Source organism: Chelonia mydas, chromosome 4 (genome assembly GCF_015237465.2).
Source record: "Chelonia mydas isolate rCheMyd1 chromosome 4, rCheMyd1.pri.v2, whole genome shotgun sequence".
Lineage (NCBI taxonomy): Eukaryota > Metazoa > Chordata > Testudines > Cheloniidae > Chelonia > Chelonia mydas.
Genome location: NC_057852.1, coordinates 99,646,829 through 99,667,855, shown reverse-complemented (window position 1 = coordinate 99,667,855; position 21,027 = coordinate 99,646,829). Strand labels below are relative to the sequence as shown.

Sequence of the window (21,027 nt, the reverse complement as noted above, 5' to 3'; positions counted from 1 at the left end):
GGTGTCCACAGACCTGGCAACTGTAAGTCAAGCCCAGAAAGTATTCCAAAGATTAAACGAGAGCCAGACGTATGTGAATTCATGAAGAAATAGGTGCTTTTCACGGTACTGATGCGGGAAATTAAAGGAGGCCAAGAGATCTGCTGGCTTTTAAATTGCTTTGAAGTGCAAAACAGTCTCAGATATAACAGCTGTGCAGTTGGATAGAGCTACAAATAGATACAATAATAGCATGTATGAAGAACTACACAGAATAATAAAATTTATGAAGAGCATAATTTCTAACCTTTTCTTCCCCCTGCTCTATATTCCATACTACCCTGCTCTGTATAATTATATTATAAAACTAAAGATGGCTCCAAAAGCTAATTACTCTATTCTGGAGCACAATGTAACACACTATAGAATAGATATACTCCTATCTTCCTCTCATCATGAAATTGAGCAAAGGAAAATTTGATACCAAAAGTAACAGAAGAGTGAAAAACACTAGATAGCGAAATAGTTTTCTAAAAGGATTATTTTTTTCCAGTAAATTTGCATACTTGAAAACTAGACCAGTCATTCATCTCAAGAATACATGTTGAATGTTTCTGCATTGACAGGAATAAAAGACAACAGACCCAATAGGTCATATATTATTCTATGATCCTGCACACTTGTAAGAATGATACTACTATAACTAGACCAGACTTAGTTTACTAACTATGATGCTGTGAAAGTGGCTTTAATCTGGGCAACCAATGGAAAAAGAGAAACAGATATAGATATAGAGTATGAGAATGGATGGGGATGGCATCTGGTGCATGCAATGGGATGTGTGCATTGAATTCCTTGACACTCATGATTTTAATGTTATACAGATATTCCCAAAAGCGGAGATCAGAATAAATTTCTTAGAACACATGCTAATACATTTCATATATTCTCTGAAATCTTACTTAGCTCCTGCAGTCTCCTTAGATGTATTGAATCCGCTTGAGCATTCTCCATTTCAAGACAAAAATGTAGACTTGACTTATCTATAGCAAACCAGCCTTTTCTCCACTGATCAAGATTATGGCAATCTTTGTAGTACAGCTGGCCAATCAGATCATAGTCTCTCTTTAACAAACATTCAGCCACAAAGGGCACAAAATGCTGCCAAGAAAAATGAGAAAAAATAAGCCACTCCAAATACCAAAGATATACGTACATAAAGTAATAATGCCTATGTATTAAGTGTGGATGAGGTGACAATATAGATAGATATTGCACTCCTTAATAAGGATAAAAAATAAACACATAAATTAAATCCTAAAACCAAATGTAAAATAAGGAATAGTAAATTTTTACAATTCTGATCTCCTTAAGCTTGCACAGTCAATGATCTATTTTTATTATAAGTAATGTAACCTTTATGTACCTTGTTTTATTTCAGTAGAAAATTTGCGGAAAGCATAATTGTAGCCATACACTGCCCAATTGATGTAAGCTCCTATTGCATGGATCAGGATCTATTGATACTAACCCTACTGAGACACTAGCACATCTACAACCATATTCTTAAGGGCAGTGTTAGAATGTTGCGTACCAATTCTCTTTGTGTTTCATTGCATTATCTCAATACACACGTACAGTACAGCAGATATTTTCTTCTGCTGTACAAAAAGCCTTTGCACACCAGATAGATCAGTATTCGTCAACTTGCATTAAAGAATGGTTTCCCAGACAATTCTAAGCTAACAATGCCACTTTATATCCCATGTAAAGGCTCTTGGCCTGACTTGAACAGATAATTATCAGCATTACCTTGGCTATTGCCCAGGTCCATTTCCTCTGTGAATGTGCAGTTTCCGCTCCAAATAGAAAAACACGTTCTGACAGTAAGTAGATTTCAAAGGTAAAAATGGCCCTAAAGCAAGCAAGAGAATAAAAAAGGCAGTTGTATTTAGGCTTCATAATATGAAATAGTCAAGAGCTCAATTTTTCTCTCTCTCTCATATTCACCTTATCTCATTCCTATGGAAAACCATCTGCATTTTTCTTCTAATGTTACATATATAAAGTAGCTACTACCATAAAACAGCTTATATTATGCAGTCATAGCAGAATAGTTACAGTACCTTTTACGTCTATACATTTTGTGAGGGCATTGCATTTTGGGCTTTGCATTAAGTTGAAATGAAAATTTCATTGGAAGACTATTACTCGATCTTGCAATTCTATGTAATTTCAGGACAAATCATTGTTGAAATACATTCAAAACATATTATGCTTGTTGAATATAAATGGACTATTTACCCACTAAAAGGATGTTGCAAATGATTAAATATTAATACATAAATAATATTAAAACGTACCTAATATTTTAAAGGTTGGAGAATCAAAATTCACATTTTGCTAATTGCAACATAAAAATAATGATGCTGCCATTATCAAAGAAAATCAGCCTGAATTTCTAGCCAAATTTATCAAATGATGACTTGATCCTTCCTATATGAATTAGTACAACGGTAATGAGTTATGATATCCGCTCTTTGACCTCTCCCCCTAGTCCAACACATTTGGGTTGTGACTCTTCTTCAAATACAGGAGGCAGTTCAGATTTGTCTACAAGCTCTGCGGATTCCTCATGCCCGTCCACCCTCATTCCAAGCGAGCACTTCCAAAGTTATATGGAAATTCTTATTATTAATAGGCTACTCATCTCAACAGTAACAGCTTATTCTACTCCATTAAGAAAAGACATGAAATTCAAGAGGCCATCATATAGTCACCCAACAAACTTCTCAGGTGCGGTGGACTGGAGGAAATATTCCCAGAAAGGAAATGAGGCAAGGAGTTTTTAACTCTAGACCTTTCACCCAGGCAGATACAATTGGGATGTAGCAAGCAGTAAGGTAGAATTAATTAGGGAGAGATTAGTAGACATATTATTTAGTTATTTCGGGCCCCGTAGAGACAAACAATGCTTCTGCAAAGAAACAAAGGCCAAGCCTGTAGCAGTTCATGAATGTGTTCATGGGTCAGCAGGTGTCAGCTTTATAGATTTCCTTTGTGGGTGTTGATGTCCTTTCTTCCCAGGATACTGTCCTGAAACTTGCTGAATGGATTTTTATTCTTTTTGGAATCAGTGTCTCCGTGGCTTCATGTAATACAATACTACTGGCACCTCCTCTGGAGGTTTTGGATGCAAATACATAAAGATATTGTGAGGGAGTTTTTCTTGCTTTGTTAAGGTACCCTTTAACTTCTCTTCAGACATCTAAGGTGAAATTCTAGCACCACTGAAATCCACAGGTGTTAAGCCATTGACTTCAATGAAGCCAAGATTTCACTGTATTGCATGACGTGTTTTTTTTCCTGTGTGTTAAGGCTTTGGCCAAAATGAAGGAAGAATGATTTCGTGAGGTCTAGGGAAGGAAAAGTTAAACCTCTGTTGTGAAAGACTCTGGAGTACAATGGACTACCTTTTCTATCTCTGCCAGTCAAAAAGCAGGAAAAAAAAATGTCCAACTGTTGTTACCCCCTCCCCACACTTTCAAATGATTTCAACCAGTTCTATGTCAATCTAGATCCATGTATGCATGTGCTTTCTATGTCAATCTAGATCCATCACCGTGCTTTCTGAAAATCTCAAAAACAGAGGCAGGGCAGAAATATCATCCCTATTCACTAGGATGGGAACCGAATTGTACAAGATGTCTGTGATAGAGCTGGGAAGTGAATATATATTCCCCAAATCCAAGTTTAGAGCCTAAACCATGTGACCATTCTTGTCCTCACAGAACATGAATAATAAATAATAATGAGAATCATAAAAATGTAGGGGTGGAAGGGACCTCAAAGGGCTCATTTAGTCTATCCATTATGCTAACACCAAGGTCTTGTCAAGCCCTTTCCATCTGCAGATCTCAAAGCGTTTTATAACAGAGTTCAGCATCATTAGATTCATTTTACAGATGAGGAAACTGAAGCACAGAGAAGGGAAGTGACTTGCCTAAGGTCACCCAGCAGACCAGTGGCAGAGCCAGGAATAGAGCCTACATCTCTCGAGTCCAAGTCTACGGCTCTATCCACTAGATAACAGAGTCCCCCAATAAAGGTCACATTTTCTAAGACAGAGATTCTGAAGACACTTTTTGCAGATGCAGTTGTGACCAGGAAGCAGGGCTTTAGGAAAAGGAATTAAGGGAGTTATATATGCCATTGATTTGAATGGATGACTAACATCAACTCGTAGCACTGTGAGTAGATCCAAAATAGGGAAGTTAGGCCTGATTGTTCATTTGAATATATGTTTCCTTAAGGAAACCCAATACCGTAGAGACATATACCAGAGATTTAGATGAGCCCGCATTCATGATGGTATTTGACACAGAGATGTGTCGATATGTAGTTTTAACCGTGTAAGAAATCCAGAAGATCAAGAATGTCTGGCTTTCTAGGCTGTTGTCAATCTGCGTTGATACCTGAAGATGTGTGTCAAGACTTTTGCATAAATCAATACAGTGGAAGTCTTGTGCGTGGCTAGGACAGTATCTGTTATACTGGAAAGTATATACTGTTCGGAAATTACTTAGCTCTTCAATAGTCAAGCTGTGAAGTTCAGTTCAGAAGAAGTGAGCCATGGGTTGGAAGATACATGATCAAATCCTAGAGACTGTTGCATATCTCTGAACTGTCTCCTTTATTTCCAGGAAGAGAGGCACAAGCCAAATGTTTTGGCCTGGGGGAGAAGTCAGTATCCAAAATGAATGTTCGAATTTATCATAATTTAGCAATTTGTATATTAAGGATAAATTCCTTTTACAGAAAATGTGGACTTCCTTACATTTTTATTGACTAATAAAAAAAATTGCCAAAGACTACTTAGTTATTTCTTGTCACCCACATAAAACAGCTCGGCTCTTTTGTAAGAGTCCAGGAACATGTGAAGCAGTAGGGAACATGTAGTCACTTTTTAGGACAAAGGCTAGAAAATGTCTTAGTTTATTTTGAATGACTAATTTTGGAACCTACCCTGTATTTAAAAAGGAGTCTTCTTTATGCACCACAAGACAGATAACTTCACTGATGTCAATCATACCACTAGGAGTGGTTGTTTTATCATTTTCGTAGTAACTCAGAAAGCCACTTTCCAAAGTACACCACCTTTTATTGCAGTCTGTGAGTAAAAAGATATTCAGTTTGTCACAGCATACTACAATCATTAGTATTATATAAGATACACAGCTATGGGAACGGACTTCTCCCACTGACTTCAATGGGGCTGGGATTTCACTCGTAGCACTTCTACAGTAATACCTATTAAATCCTAAAGAAAGATAGATTATTAACGTATAGTACTTCAACCAGATATTTGTGAACATAATACACTCATTTTAAATTTTATAAGTATTAGAAATAGAGATACCAAGTTGCTTTACAGGTTTCCCTTTGCTGGTTTACACAGCTTGATGGGAGGTAGAAAATTTAGTGCTGAATTTGGTTTGTTCAGTGTTACAGAACCACAAGATACAGAATTAAAAAAACCTCCAAAGTTAGAAACATTGAAAGTTGCAGGAACAATGTATCTTGACAACAGTTGATTGCAAAATGAACAGCTGAATCATAACACACAACAGAGAAAATGTGCTGCTATTTTTTTCATGAACACTGGAAATAGAGGCCAACAGAGTCAATCCATTTTCCACTGTAAGGTGATGCTACAGTGCCCACTCAATGTCATAAGGCTAAGGAAAACAATCTAAACCTTTCAAAGATTCGAGGAAAAACATGAAAGGTCGTACTGTCCAGAACTTATATGCGTTGCAGACTACAGAACACAACAAGAAAAACAGTGTCAAAAGTTTTATTATTTTAAGTGATCTAGAAAAGAGGGAAAATTTGCTCCCAGAAGACTAGCAACTCACGCTGTCAAATCAGAGAACACCCAAAGGATTGTTTCATTAATCTAATACAATTTTTAGTTTGGCTGGTGTTTTAGGAGGACAGGAACCAGAGTGGGTTGTATTATTATGAGCCTGATTCTCCATTCGCTCACAACAATGAATCTCCATGGAATTCAATGGAGTTATTTATAGTAGGGTATATTATATATACACTGTAACTATGCTGGTGTCTAGAAGACCTCATGTTCAACAGTTCTTTAATAAGTCAATATTGAGATCATCTCAAGTGTCACATACAAACATTTATGTCTTGAGGATAAATGTACTAGGAACCATTTCTGGCTGAGGTTAGTGATATTTATGTGCATACAGTGCTATAAACATGTAGCAAACAATACATAGCATTTATAAAGAGGTTGAGTTAATCCAGATTTTATCTGGAATTAATTATCAATGAGACACATCTAAGTATAGATAGGAAAAGCTACCATATACATTTATTTGTGAAAACAGATTTAAGCAACTTACAGCGTTACTTGAAACATTTATTAAAATTGGATGTTTCCTACCTTTCAGAAACCTAAAAAACATACACACTTTAAGAGAGAACATATTATAAACTTTGTGTCCCTCTGTATGTTTCTAGGTACATCTTAGTTTAGGAATGCTTCTTAAGTTCCACTAGGAGATTTAAGGGCACTCAGCATGGCACAGGATCAGGTCCTAAAAGATGATAAGCCATATTGCTGGATTTGCAGAACCTTCTCAGCCTTGTAATTTTGCACGTAGGCTGTAGGAAAAAAAACCCTATTCTTGGATTGTTCCATTTCATAAACTGGCTCTGCCAACAACTGTGATCCAATTGGCTAATGAGGGTTTATGTTCAGATAATTTTCTCCAGTGGGCACAGACATCAGAACCATACAATAGCTTTGTGTTTTAATTAATGTTTGTACAGCGGTTTGAATAGGTAAAGCAATAATTCGTTATTAGGCTCAGCGGTCCTACCCAGGACCCAATGAGAAACACTAAAATGTAGACAGAAGTAACCTCAGCATAAAAATCATCTGCAGGTGAGAGTGGAGCATATTAGCTCTTCATAGGACTGGGTTTTAAGTGCTTCGCAATGAACATATGTCCACACCACAAACTATTCCATTTAACTGACACTAGAATAGGAATGTTCCTACAGGGATAGCTGACATATGTATAAGATAACTGGAAAAAAAACATCACTTCACTAGCCTACAGTTTGTTTGGTTTTGCCACCCCCTGCTACCAATCCTCACTTTCTTGTACATTAAAACTCAGCTGAAGTGAAAAACACAGATCAGTTCTCATAACCCGGACCTAGGAAAACATCCAGTGGCTTAAAATGCCTATTGACAAGTCTAAAGATTTTGCAACAGTCTGAAGCGCAGCGTGAGCTTAGTTTAACAACTTGGTGTATAATCTTGAATACAATCAGTTTTTAAAAAGAAGTATGACCACTCATTTTTAAATGATCGCCTGTCTATGCAAAATTCCAAGTTTCAGTGTAGAGTTTAAGAGATTTTCAACTCTAATAGGAGCAGAATTTTAGCTGAATTATTATAATCTTGTTGAGAATGGCTTTAGAATGCTAAATGTTTTAGAAGACATCCATCATCCAGCTTTTCTTTCTCCCCTAAAAAAAATAAACACTATTGCACCAGAACAGTAGTAATGTTTGAGAGCTTTTCTCATTGCTTATTAACAGCTGTTAACTAACAAACACTTCTCCAAACACTTCTGTTAACTAACAAACACTTCTCCAAATGCTATTCATCCCTGCTGAAGTCATTGCTAGTGCTACAATGAGAAGTCCACAAAAAGCAGGCCTACCGTCTTCTCTTGGATTGAAAACACAGTAGAAATCCACTAATTCATACTTATTTAATCCACAAATCTGCTATTTTCATGGAATGTAGGATAGTCCAGTCATTAGGGCATTATCCTGGCACTTGAGACACCTGGGTTTAATTCTCTTCTCCACCACAGATTCCTGTGTGAACTTGAGCAATTCGCTTAGCCTCTCTGTGCCTCTATTTCCCATTGGTAAGTACTTTGATATTAGTGATTTAAGTAAAAGAAGGCAAACAAAATTTAAGCGCAAATACATACTAATGCATTTTAAAAACAGTGTGTCTTACAAATTTTAAATCACTCCGAGTAAATAATCAAAGATCAAGCCCAAACATGTACCGTATAAACTTACAAGGGAATTTTTCAGAGGCCAAAGGCAGCTAGAAAAAAAAATCTGCTTCTTTTCCAATTATGGTGTTTTTCTTTCAGTAAAATGCCAGTAGAAAGCATTTTAATGAAGTGTTTGGGGCTTTTCCAAGACTGAGAGGAACATATGGGAACTTTCAGTAATTATTACTATTGGGAAATCCTGAATCTCTCGATACATTTCAAGTGTATTTCTATAATCTTGCTAATCCCAAACATCCTCACATAGCACTAAAACAAGACACTGCTATTTACTTTCTTCTATCAAGTAACTAAATAATATGTGAAAATACAGTGAAGCAGAACTTTCAGTAAGAAGAGAGCCACCTACCAGAATTTTCATGCTGGTCAGAAAAACAGGTGTAAAAAAACCTCGTGTAGTTGAGCAACAAAATCAAAAAGGTTTTAAATGCATAACCTTCCTCTGAAAAGTTACTCTTTATAAAGCTCTCATTCGCGTTAGTGGATGCCATTACAGAACACTCTGGAGTGATGCTCACTGTCTCTCTTTTTGTAAACATATTTATTTTGTTAAAGGACTTAAGTAGTACTTTTATTTTAAGAGGTGAATTAAAGCTGGAAAACTTTTGTAAAATTCCAAGAATGGATATATGCACAACCACCCTTTAAAATACATTGCATTATTGGCATATTTTAACATATTTGACAAAATAGCCATTTCCTTAAAATCCTGTGCTTCAGATTTTAAAGATATCCTTGTTTCTCTGCCAGTGAGGAGGATATATATGCCATGAAAAAAAAGATTGTTAGAACTGTGCTATTCCACATACAGGTTTCAGAGTAACAGCCATGCTAGTCTGTATTCGCAAAAAGAAAAGGAGTACTTGTGGCACCTTAGTCTCTAAGGTGCCACAAGTACTCCTTTTCTTATTCCACATACAGAAATCCAAACACCACGTCTGGTCTGGTCAAGACTGGATCCAGATCTGTATTTCACAGATGGTCCTTGAAAATGCTGGTATAACCCACAGATGAATGTGTGTTATCGGTTCCCCTCTGTGCTCAATCCATAGAGGATAAGAGTTTGTTACAGATTCTGCTATAGGGAATCGGCTCTTCAGCTATGGAGGTCCCTGGTTCAATCGCTAGTGTGTTGGCCAAAATAGCATCCATCACACAGATATTTGCATTTTGGAATTAAAAGCGATACTTAATATAATTCAGTATTGGAAATACCTGGAATTCTTTGATAAAAGCTTTCAAACTGCTTTATTGCCAACCCCAAAATTTTATAACAGGAGTCAGAACCCCAAAAATTCAGAAATTTCTCTTTTTTTTTTTTAAAGCATCAGTGATGGAATTTTGTCCATCTTCTGGTTTTTTAACTCCTCCTGCACACTCCGCAATGTGCAACTACAAATAAATAAAATAATATATTGTATGAAGTGTTATAGCCACGTCAGACCCAAGATATTTGAGAGACAAAGTGGGTGACGAAATTCAACTTCTGTTGGTGAGAAAGAGAAGCTTTTGAGCTCACACAGTTCTTCTTCAGCCTTGGAAACTTTCTCTGAGTATCACAGCTAAATACAAGATGGAACAGATTGCTCAGCCAAACCATGGGAACAGCCACAGGTACGAGGATGGCTCCTCAATATGCCAACCTCTTCATGGACCAACTTGAAGAAGAATTTCTGGACAAATGCACCACAAAACCAATAATATATTTGAGATACATAAATGATATTTCCATCCTCTGGACAGATGACAAACTCCCTCAGAGATTTCCACCATAACCACTGTGTCTATTAAACTCTCTCTGGAACATTCCCACACTAGCATCAACTTCCTGGACACCACGATCAGCTTCAGCAATGGAACCCTACAGACAACGAAATATAAGAAAACCATGAATCACCACACCTACTTTCACAGATTCAGTAACCACCCCAAACACACCAAGAAATCTGTTATCTACAGCCAGGCATTCATATACCACCGAATATGCTCCAAGGAGAAAATCCAGGATATACACCTTAACACACTTAAAATCACCTTCACCAAACAAGGGCACTCCACCAGAGAAGTAGATCGCATCCTGGAATGGATTACCCAAATACCTTGAGAAAATCAGCAGAAATAAATTCCATTATAATCGCACATCCTTAGCTGTCACATACCACCCCACACTGCAGCCTATATGGGGTATCATCAAACAAGTACAACTCATACTCAAATGGGGACCTGTCCTGAAAGAAATCTTTCTGAACCTTCTCTTCTAGTTTTCAAACAACCCCGACCCCTCAAACTCTTCAAGCTTATCATCAGAAGCAAGCTCCACAGAGACCAGACCACACCAACTCAAAGTGGCACCAGATGCAAAACCTGCAGCCATAGCTTCACTACTACAACAATCAGCTCCCATCCCCCAAAACACCTTGCTAGATCCATCGGTCCTACACATGCCTATCACAACATGTGGTATACCTCATCCAGTGCACTAAATACCCCAATATCAACTATGTGGATGAACCCAAACAAACCCTATGCTCTCAAATGAACACTCTCAGAAAAAATGATAAAAGACGGAAACAACATATCACCTTATCACAAAGTGATCACTCTATATCTGGCCTACCAGTCCTCATCCTCAAAGGAAACCCACACAACACCTTCAGAAGACCAGCCCAGCAGCTTAAATTCATTACTCTGCTAGACACCAAAAATCATAGACTAAACAGAGACACTAGATTTATGGCTCATTACAACAATCTATAACCCACTAACAACTCCCCTAGATGCTTCCCACCCTCTTTCCTCCCCTCTCACTGGAGGGGTATCAATGGACCTCTTCACCTTGAAAGATCTCTTGAAATACATGTTAACTACTTATGCTAAATAATCTGTTCCATCTTGGGACACTCTGAGTAAGTCTCCCAGACCTGAAGAAGAGCTCTGTGTAAGCTCAAACCTTGTCTCTCTCACCAACAGAAGTTGGTCCAAAAAAACTATTACCTCACCCACCTTGTCTCTCTGAATAAAATGTTCATACCAAAAATGCAGCCCCTGGGTCCATGACTCCCTTCCATCCGACTGTTCAGAGAGTTCTCCAGCTCTCTCAGCCTCCAATTTCTGGAAGGCTCTAGCAGCCAACTCTCTAATTCTAGCCAGCTACATAGCAAATTTCCCTTGAGCTTCTGCCTCTATTTACTCCCCTTCACTGTTCTGTGGTGGGCTGGGATAAGGCTGCTGTTGCTGCAAAACTTGGAGAGGGGATGCCTCCACTGAAACTGCACAGTGCTCTGGGTGCTCAAAGAGCATAGGGATGCCCCGGTACTGTGACAGCCACTAAGGCTGTATGCAGCACATTGGCTTTCTAGAGGTCAAGAGGGAAAATTGCAGCAACTCGAGCAATATTCCTGGACTTCCTGTAATAGGCTGAATCTCGCTGGATTTGAAACAGTTGAACACTTGGTACATTTGAATGCAATCTGAATGCTGAGGCTTGGACCTATGCTCATTTTTATTCTTTTTCTTAGCTCGTGATGTACTGGTGATTTTACTCAAAGAACTAGAAGCCTGAAATTCAGGATTTCTCAGTGATTGTTGAAATGCAAGGCCAATTACACTGTTAATGAACAGCCATATTTCTGCCCTCCCTCTTCCCTCCATCCCCCACCCCCACCCCCCCCTTTATGGAGCTAAAAGACTAACTTTTGGCAAAGCCTTTGTATGAAGTCCATTAAAGATGCAGTGGTTGTGGACTGGGACATCAGTCTTTCCCTCTGGTGACCTAAATGTTCTTCCCACTTTTTTACTTTTCAGAAGTTTATTTTTCTTCCTCCTTTTCTTCTCCAGCAACTACTGACCACAGAGATATGTGGTTACCATGATTTTCTTTGAGTGAATGCTAACTTCTTTTGCCTCTTTAAACACTGGTGTCATTTTAGAGATGTAGTTTGTCTTTACAGAACTTTTAAAAATCTATTATTAGAAGTTAAGACACTAAACTCACCCATTGTACAGAATCAATCAAGTACAGAAAGTAAAAGATATTTACCTTCTTTCAATTTCCTGTCTGTAAATAGCTTAGCAGCATTATAAGAAACTTTATATAAAAATTCACAAAGAAAAGTAGAATGTGAAGCATCTTGAGTGAAGCCACTTTCAAAACCAGTATCATAGTTTGGGAAATCTGTGAAGAGAACAAAGCCAATAAACACCACACAGAATTTCCATTATTAACATTTACAGCCATTTGACTTCCTTCGTCTCATTTCTTGAATACATAACTGATAGTGTACGCAGTTTTCTTCACCTCATGCTATGCATGATTTAAATTATATTTCTACTTTTTTATATATTGCTCTAATTGAGTTATTTCTTGCATATATTAAGTAAAATAATAAAGTGTGAATTAAAATACTTACATTAGTTGCAATGTTACTGTAATCCAGCAAGGATAAATGTAAATAACCATATGCTTTTTTTTATATATATATATATATAAGTAAAATAGTTGCTTTACTAAACTTTACTTAATATACTTGAACAAAGATTTTGTTTCCCGAAGTCTCAATCATGCCTTTGCTGCAAGCTCTGAGCAAAGAGCAAAACGAGATTGTGACAGCCACCATCAGCTTTCCAGGTTCCCCCTTACTCTGAGGAAGGAAGGGCCCTGTGCCAGGCACGCTATATAGCTATCCTGGCTTGAGCACTGCGGGGAAGAGAAACATAGTCAAGATGGGAGTCTTGCAATCTGCTCTTTCTGGGGCCTTAAGATCATTGCACAACTTGCCTTCGAATGGAATATGGCTGCTTCTTAAGTGAGTGTGCACATTACACCACGCACCAGAGTCTGCACTGGCTTCTGATTAGTGTCTGGGTGGAATATAAGGAATATAAAGCCCTAAATAATTTGGGCACTCACTGCCTGAGACCACATCTCTGAGCTGTATGAGCTAATATTGACCTGATCTAAGGCAGAGGGTGTTAATGTCAGTGTTTCCCAGAATCCTTGAACTCACTACTCTCCCTGATCAGCCCAGAGTTATTGACTTTCAAGGCAGGCTCTAAGGTTTCTCTCTTTCCTCTGAACTACACCAGAAGGCATGAGATGAGGGAACCAAGATGGTTTAGTGGGAGTAATGCTGTTATTTTATGCTGACTTGATTAAAAAGATGAGCTATATTTTGGGCGATGGTTTTGTGAAAGATGGATACGTCTGTGTGTTGCAGACACTGTTAATGATTTAAAAGCTTGTAGTAAGCACCAACAGCCTCAGAAATGTGCTTTGAACAAATTAAATTGGTATTTAAGTAAAAGTCCCACAATCATTATCCTATGGTCTCTCCAGGTTCTCTCTGTGATTAATATGAAGGCTCTTGGTTTCCACCACCAAGCATGGAAGTTACACGTGACTTTTTCTTGATTAAGTGAGATCTTAAGCATGATGTTTTAGCAAAGGAAGTAGCGTCAAAAACACATACACAGTTAAATTTGATTTTTGCTAAAATACAATTAATTCCACCACCCCATGTTCCTACACCATGCCAAGCACATCTGTCAAAGACTTACACTTTTTCAACCCAGTACTGACATTCTAGATTTTTCTCCATTAGCTCATTACATAAAGAGAGTTTAAAACATTCAAAACATGAAAAGGACATAATATAACTCTATACCTGAGAATTTATTGTGGTAGAGGAATTCCATTTGCAGTCTTTGTCCTGCTTTCTTGGCTAGTAAGTAAGGAGTACTGTAAACAGGATCTCCAGTGGCACACATTACATCAGCTCCACTAAACAGCAATGTCATTGTTTCCAACACATCTTGTTTAACTACTGCAGCACACAGGGCCTGATCATGTTGGGGGGGAAATGACAAGTCAGTTTAAAACAGAAAATGAATAGGAGCAAGTATTATTATTTTTTATATAGGTGCAAATTCCGGTGTCCCTGAACTAAACCCGCACACCCTCATTCACAGAGCCTGCATACAGTGGAAAGTGGGGAGAGGGAGTAATAGGTAGAGGTCCCTCTAACCCCCTTCCGGGGGGTTCTGAATCCTCCATGTTCTGCAGAGAAAAGGCTATGTGAAATTATTACACAGGGCTGGCTGGCTTGAGTCAACAGATATGCTTGTAGAGGTAGCATATAGGAAGTACTTCACTAACCCTCTCCCTCCATAGCCTTAAGAGAATTTCTCCCTCTCACATCTCACATTTCTACAGAAAGCTCTTGCTGTCAAGCCCCTGGTATTTGGAGTTGACTGAAAGGACAGAATTTGGCCCCAAGACTCTATGCTATTAGAAAGTGAAGTGAAATTAACAGATTGCATTTTGAAAATCGTGCCTTTGATTGATAAAGTGATTGAGGCTCCCCAGAATCATTAATTTTAGGGCACCCAATTTGAGATAACTTAAAAAGGGCCGGATTTTCAGAGGGTGGATACTCAGAACTTCCTGAAAATGAGGGCCCTTTAACAAGTGTCAAGTTGTGTGACATCAATCATTAGTCAAATCAAATCACTTCTGAAAATATTGGTCCACATCTTTAAATCAAGAGAAATTTCATGGAACTTGAACCGGGACAGATTGCAGAAATCATGTTTTAGTGTGCATATATAAATTTATTTGATTTATTTAACAAACAGGTTTCTCTGAAATGAAAGACAAAATATTCTTGTTGCATTGAGCAATTCTATCATGCCAGTTGCATAAGTCAACATGTGTTTATCTAGTATACATGAAAGGACTTTATGTTACTATAAAAGAGTGAAAATGACCCACAGAACCATAGAAATGTGGGACTGGAAGTGACTGCAAAAGGCCATCTAGTCCAGTCTCCAGTACTGAGGCAGGACTAAGTATTATCTAGCTGATTTTTTTTTCTTAACACTGATACAGTGAACTTTTCACTGACATTTCACCGAATCTCTCCCCCCCCCACAAAATGACTAAACTATAAATAAAATCACTCTCTCCATAGATATTCTGTATTTTTCTGATTAAAAGATTGGGATCAATTTAAAAGAGATTATACTACCACTCTATTTTACAAGGCATGTATAATTCAATAGTGGTCTATTGAGGTTCCTTCCAGTCCTACACTTCTATGATTCTATAATTACTTGGCACTGGCCAAGTAATTACAAAATAATTTCGTGTCCCTGCAGAGCACTTCATAATTACATCTGAAGTTATTCAGTAGTTAAGTGATTAACACACACCAATTATAGACTTCAGTAGTTAGAAAAATCAAGTTTATAAAACAGAAATAACCAACTACAACTTTTCTCTACTGTTCACAGTTACCGTATAACCAGAGATTTATTACATGGTTATTACACCATGAAAATAGAATGCACTACTTTACTAAGCAGCTTTGGGTGAAATTCACTCCTCTCCACAAGAAGCATAAGGGATCAGTTTTTGTTGTGGTGAAGTCAGAAGGTTTGTGACAGAATTTAGTCAAGCCCATGGCAAGCAGTAAGGTTACACTATGGATGGGCTGGATGCCTTTGACTGTCTTTGAATGAAATAAATATGCATTTGTTGCAAATTCTCATGGCTATAGGACTACAAAATAGAGCCATTTCTTTAATACAATGACAAGTTCTCCTTTAAATAAGTGGTCTCCTCTCTTTCCAGTTGGGAGCAAAATCATTTTTTGCTAACTCTTATTTGCTAAACTCAACCCACCCCTTTCGCTCCCCCACTTCACTGAATAGTGTGTATGTACACACATTTTCCAAGTTCTGACTAAGAATTAATCAAATATGCAATCTGTCCAATCTCTGTGTATTTTAACCCTGACCATAGCACTTCTTCCCTATCCCTGGACTTCAGTACATGTGACTATGCACTCAAATCATCAACGAAAAGCACACGTCTCCTTTATGAGACAGAATACTGGATATCAAGAAAGCTATACAAAAATTAAAAGTTAATCTTAAATTTGCCATCTAATAATTGATGACAATCTATTTGTGGAAAAAGGAATACTGAGAGCTCTAGATTTCTCATTTTATTTGTTCCAGCTTGCTTCTCTTCTAATGGGGTACAATCTACCATATAAGAGAGTGTGCATGAGTTACTTTCACACTTGATAACACTCCATGATTTAATGTAGTAAAATGATGTTACATGTCAGATAGATTATATACTACATCATCTGTAGTAGAAGAAACAAACCACTGAAGTGGGAATTTCAATCTGCCAAGTATGTAAATCATGAATTTCTAATTTTCAAGTAATTTATGTTTGTGAATAGACATATTAACAGGAGATACCATCATCTTTTACAAACACAAAGAAACTGATTGAAAAAGCAGCAACAAAAATAACATGGGGCATAGTTTTAAGAACTATTAACAGACATTATACACATTGAAAATATTTCAGAAGATCAAAAAGTATCAAGGTCGTGTAAGAGTAATTGTACTGTATGCCGTATGATTTGTTGCATGCAAGAGCATAATCCAAACAACGGTATCGAACAACATCACCTGCACCTAAAATGCAAGGTGAACAGGCTTAATTTAAGACAATATATTGAGCAGTTTTTATTAAATGTCTCTCAAGATACTTGTGTGTAGAGGCAGCATATATTGGGTGCTACCAGTTAACTCCATACCCTTCAGAAAATCAACCACAGATCACAACGGATCATTCAATCATTTCTATCCCCAAATAATGGCTAAATGCTATGGAATTAGAATTTGGGGCCTTTTTATGATGAAGGTATTTGACTACTTTAGTAAGCAAAGATCTACATACTGCTAATGCAGTGGACTGTACAGATAAAAAGTATCTGTCATTATTGACTAATAGTTCACATGTAGCCTTGGACAAAAACACTATTGGTGGCAGAATGTTAGCCAGGAGATTGTCTCCCACCAGTCTAAAAAAAAGGTTATACAAGAACTTAGGTAGAGTGATTAGGATGGATTTCTGTCTACTCACCCAAACTCACAAACAATGAGGGCGGGACTTAGTTTACCACAATATTACCTTATTTAATTCTTCTTTGGTTTTGTAGCCCAAAGGAGTTTTCCTGAATCTTCCTTCTTTGTATTTTTGTGTAATAAACGTTATCCTTTTTTCTAGAGAGGAGTCCATATGCAATTCCTCCTCTGGCTGAAGTTTTCCTGCCCAAAAGCTGTTTGCCCTTTTATTTCCAATGACAATAAAAAGCTGTCAAAGAAAAAGAAAAGGTAATTCAATGCAAAAGATATCGAGGTAAACTATAAAATCTTTTAATCTGCTAAAGTGAAAGATGATTAGAGAAAATGGAGTTGACGCTGGGGGAAAACAATGGAAGCCTCAACAGAATCATTGCTTATGCTGTCCTGTTAAACGGTGGATGAATAATGAAAGAGTCCAGAGTTCTATGTTCATGATTAATCACCAGTAACAATGGAGGCTTAACAATGCTACTCAGATACAGTATTTCAAAAGGAACTGGGCAAGATCTGTAGAAAGGTTAACAACAAAGGATAAGCAAATATGTACAGAAGCACAGTGCACCAGCCCAGTGCCCATTACAAACTTTGAAGTAAACACCAACTTTTACCCGTCAAAGTAACCAACTAATTTCCCCACAGCAAAAAGGAAGATGTGAGGTGATGAAAAAGGATCTCATTGTAGAGAACAGACACGGTTACTCTTAAAAAATGTCTTCCATTTTCAAAAGGTTTTATTGTTGGATAAATATTCCCTGGGAGTAAAAGGGGGAAATATTGCTGGATGTCTCTCAAAACAAAATAGTTTAAGCACCACCACTGCAGGAGATTCTCAGGAAGATTATTCTAGAGAGAATAGATATAACTTGGCAGCTTTAAAATTTCACTCACACCTTTTCTTGAACCGAACTGAGTTTTTCCTACAAGTGTGTAATGGGAGGACTCCATCTTAGGGCTAGATTAAGGGCCCATTAAGCACATTTCCAATGAAATCATGGCAAAGCAATGCTCCCTCACTGAGTGGATTGCATTCAGTTAACGTTAGAAGGTAGCCATCACTGCTGGATAATGGACAGCATTCTGGAGGGTGGATTGCAATTGTACTAATTCTCAGTGTGGGGATATAGGAGTGTGTAGGAAGAGGAAGGTTATTAGTGTCCACACCACCTTGCACACCACTGCAGAGACCAGCTACAGTCTGGCTTTGCGTATCTAGATTATATCTAAATTATCAAAATCATTTATGCAACATTAAGAAGTATGTAAAGCAATATTGCCCACTTATGACTGTATTGCTAATCTCAGGATATTTAATGTATTTCTTAAAGCCCCAGCTCCTGGAGTCACGCAACTTTCTTTTAAAAAAAAATGTATTGGGAGGAGAGGGGGGGAAATATTTCAGCCTGCATGGTTTTGGAGAGAAGATGGAAAACAACAGAAAGGAAATAAAAATAACTAGGGCTGTCAAGCAACTGAAAAAACTAATCATGATTAATCGCATGATTTAAAAAATTAATCATGATTAATTGCACTGTTAATAATAGAATTCCATTTATTTAAATATTTTTGTATGTTTTCTATGTTTTCAAATATATTGATTTCAATTACAATACAGAATACAAAGTGTACCGTGCTCACTTTATATTTGTTTTTGATTACAAATATTTGCACTTTAAAAAACAAAAGAAATTGTATTTTTGAATTCACCTCATACAAGTACTGTAATGCAATCTCTTTATCATGAAAGTTGAACTTACACATGTAGAATTATCCACACAAAAAATAACTGCATTCAAAAATAAAACAATATAAAACTTTAGAGCCTACAAGTCCACTCAGTCCTACTTCTTGTTCAGCCAATCGCTCAAACAAGTCTGTTTACATTTGCAGGAGATAATACTGTCCACTTCTTGTTTAAAATGTCACCTGGAAGTGAGAACCGATGTTCATATGGCACTGTTGTAGCCAGCATTGCAAGATATTTACGTGCCACATGGACTAAAGAGACATATGTCCCTTCATCTTCAACCACCATTCCAGAGGACATGCGTCCATGCTGCTGACAGGCTCTGTTCAATAATGATCCAAAGCAGTGCAGACTGATGTATGTTCATTTTCATCATCTGAGTCAGATGCCACCAGCAGAAGGTTGATTTTCTTTTTTGATGGTTTGGGTTCTGTAGTTTCCACATCAGAGCGTTGCTCTTTTAAGACTTCTGAAAGCAGGCTCCACACCTCGTCCCTCTCAGATTTTGGAAGGCACTTCAGATTCTTAAACCTAGGGTCGAGTGCTGTAGCTATCTTTAAAAATCTCACATTGGTACCTTCTTTGTGTTTTGTCAAATCTGCCGTGAAAGTGTTCTTAAAATGAACATGTGCTGGGTCATCATCCGAGACTGCTATAATGTGAAACAGAGCAGAGACATACTCTTCTCCCCGAAGGAGTTCAGTCAAAATTTAATTAACGCATTTAAAAAAAAAAAAAGAGTGTCATCAGCATGGAAGCATGTCCTCTGGAATGGTGGCTGAAGCAAGAAGGGGCATACGAATGTTTAGCATATCTGGCGCGTAAATACCTTGCAACGCCAGCTACAAAAGTGCCATGTGAACGCTTTCAGGTGACATTGTAAACAAGAAGCTGTCAGTATTATCTCCCGTAAATGTAAACAAACTTGGTTGTCTTAGCGATTGGATGAATAAGAAGTAGGACTGAGTGGACTCCTAGGCTCTAAAGTTTTACATTCTTTTGTTTTTGAGTGCAGTTATGTAACAAGAAAATATACATTTGTAAGCTGCATTTTCACAATAAAAAGATTGCATTATGGTACTTGTACGAGGTGAATTGAAAAATACTATTTCTTTTATCATCTTTGTGCAAATATTTGTAATAAAAATAATATAGAATGAGCACTGTATACTTTGTATTCTGTGTTGTAATTTAAATCAATATATTTGAAAATGTAGAAAAACATCCGAAAATAGTTAATACATTTCAATTGGTATTCTATTGTTTAACATGCAATTAAAACTGCGATTAATCGTGATTAATTTTTTTAAATAGTGATTAATTGTTTTGAGTTAATTGCATGAGTTAACTGAGATGAATCGACATCCTAAAAGTAATCCAATAAGTATTATTTCTTAAAATTAAATGACTGTTAAACCAATCTCATGAACTGGAGCGGGGAGGTGATTTCTGAATACGTTGGGTTGGCAATTCTGTTAAAGAGTAAATACATTATGCAAGAATAGGGCTTATAAATTTATTTTAATGAGCTGAGCCTTTAAACACAAATAAGAAAGCAACCTTTATATCAAAAATCACACAGGTCTAACATATTTTTCACAGTATCTCAAGAAGTAAAGTTATCACATAACCTACCTCAATCAGCTCATTGCTCCAAATGCTGGCATCCATTTTTAGGCTCCGGACCTTTGAATCTCTGGGCCCTAAAGATCTGTGCTGCCCTTAATAAAAATTAAATAATATTTTTAATTTATTTATTTCAACTGACCCTTTGGGTTAAAAAGTAACAAAAACACGACTTTAATAAAGACACTAGACATTATGCTGATTGTTTTTAACAAAGACTGGTCATATGCAAGAAGTTTGAAATTTTTAGATAATTACAATACTGTGCAATTCACAATATACTAAAAGCAGCACCCTAAATTATGAAGAGATTGTAAATTCTTTGGAATAGGAATGATGTATTTTCCATGTTATGTAAACACAGGTTGAACCTCTCTAATCCAGCACACCCTGGTCCCGCAACATATATGGTCCAGCATAGGTGCCGACTCAGTCAGTGCTCCAGAGTTGGCGCACCCACGGGGAAAAATTAGTGGGTGCAGAGCATCCACTGGCGTCAAGCTCCCTGTTCTGCCCCTCTCCCCCCGCACCTCTCTTGCGCCTGCAGCCCTGCGCTTACCAACTCCTCCTCCTCCCGCCCAGGTCTTCCGGAGCACCACAAAC

At 37.4% G+C, this 21,027-nt stretch overlaps 1 protein-coding gene across 9 annotated transcripts in view; it reads right to left on the bottom strand.

Moving 5' to 3' along the window:
* Window positions 1-21,027, bottom strand: part of ARAP2 (ArfGAP with RhoGAP domain, ankyrin repeat and PH domain 2) — a 195,673-nt gene that overhangs the window by 86,728 nt on the left and 87,918 nt on the right. For all 9 annotated transcript variants that reach the window (XR_006290154.1, XR_006290155.1, XM_043544542.1 and 6 more), the window contains exons 12-18: window positions 20,434-20,519; window positions 17,101-17,283; window positions 13,772-13,946; window positions 12,148-12,282; window positions 5,005-5,149; window positions 1,792-1,894; window positions 942-1,140 (exon numbers count right to left, since the gene is read on the bottom strand). Coding sequence is in view for 7 of the 9 variants with exons in the window: in XM_043544542.1 (XP_043400477.1) it covers window positions 942-1,140; window positions 1,792-1,894; window positions 5,005-5,149; window positions 12,148-12,282; window positions 13,772-13,946; window positions 17,101-17,283; window positions 20,434-20,519 (1,026 nt within the window). In the remaining 2 variants the exon portion in view is untranslated. The remainder of the gene's footprint in view (window positions 1-941; window positions 1,141-1,791; window positions 1,895-5,004; window positions 5,150-12,147; window positions 12,283-13,771; window positions 13,947-17,100; window positions 17,284-20,433; window positions 20,520-21,027) is intronic.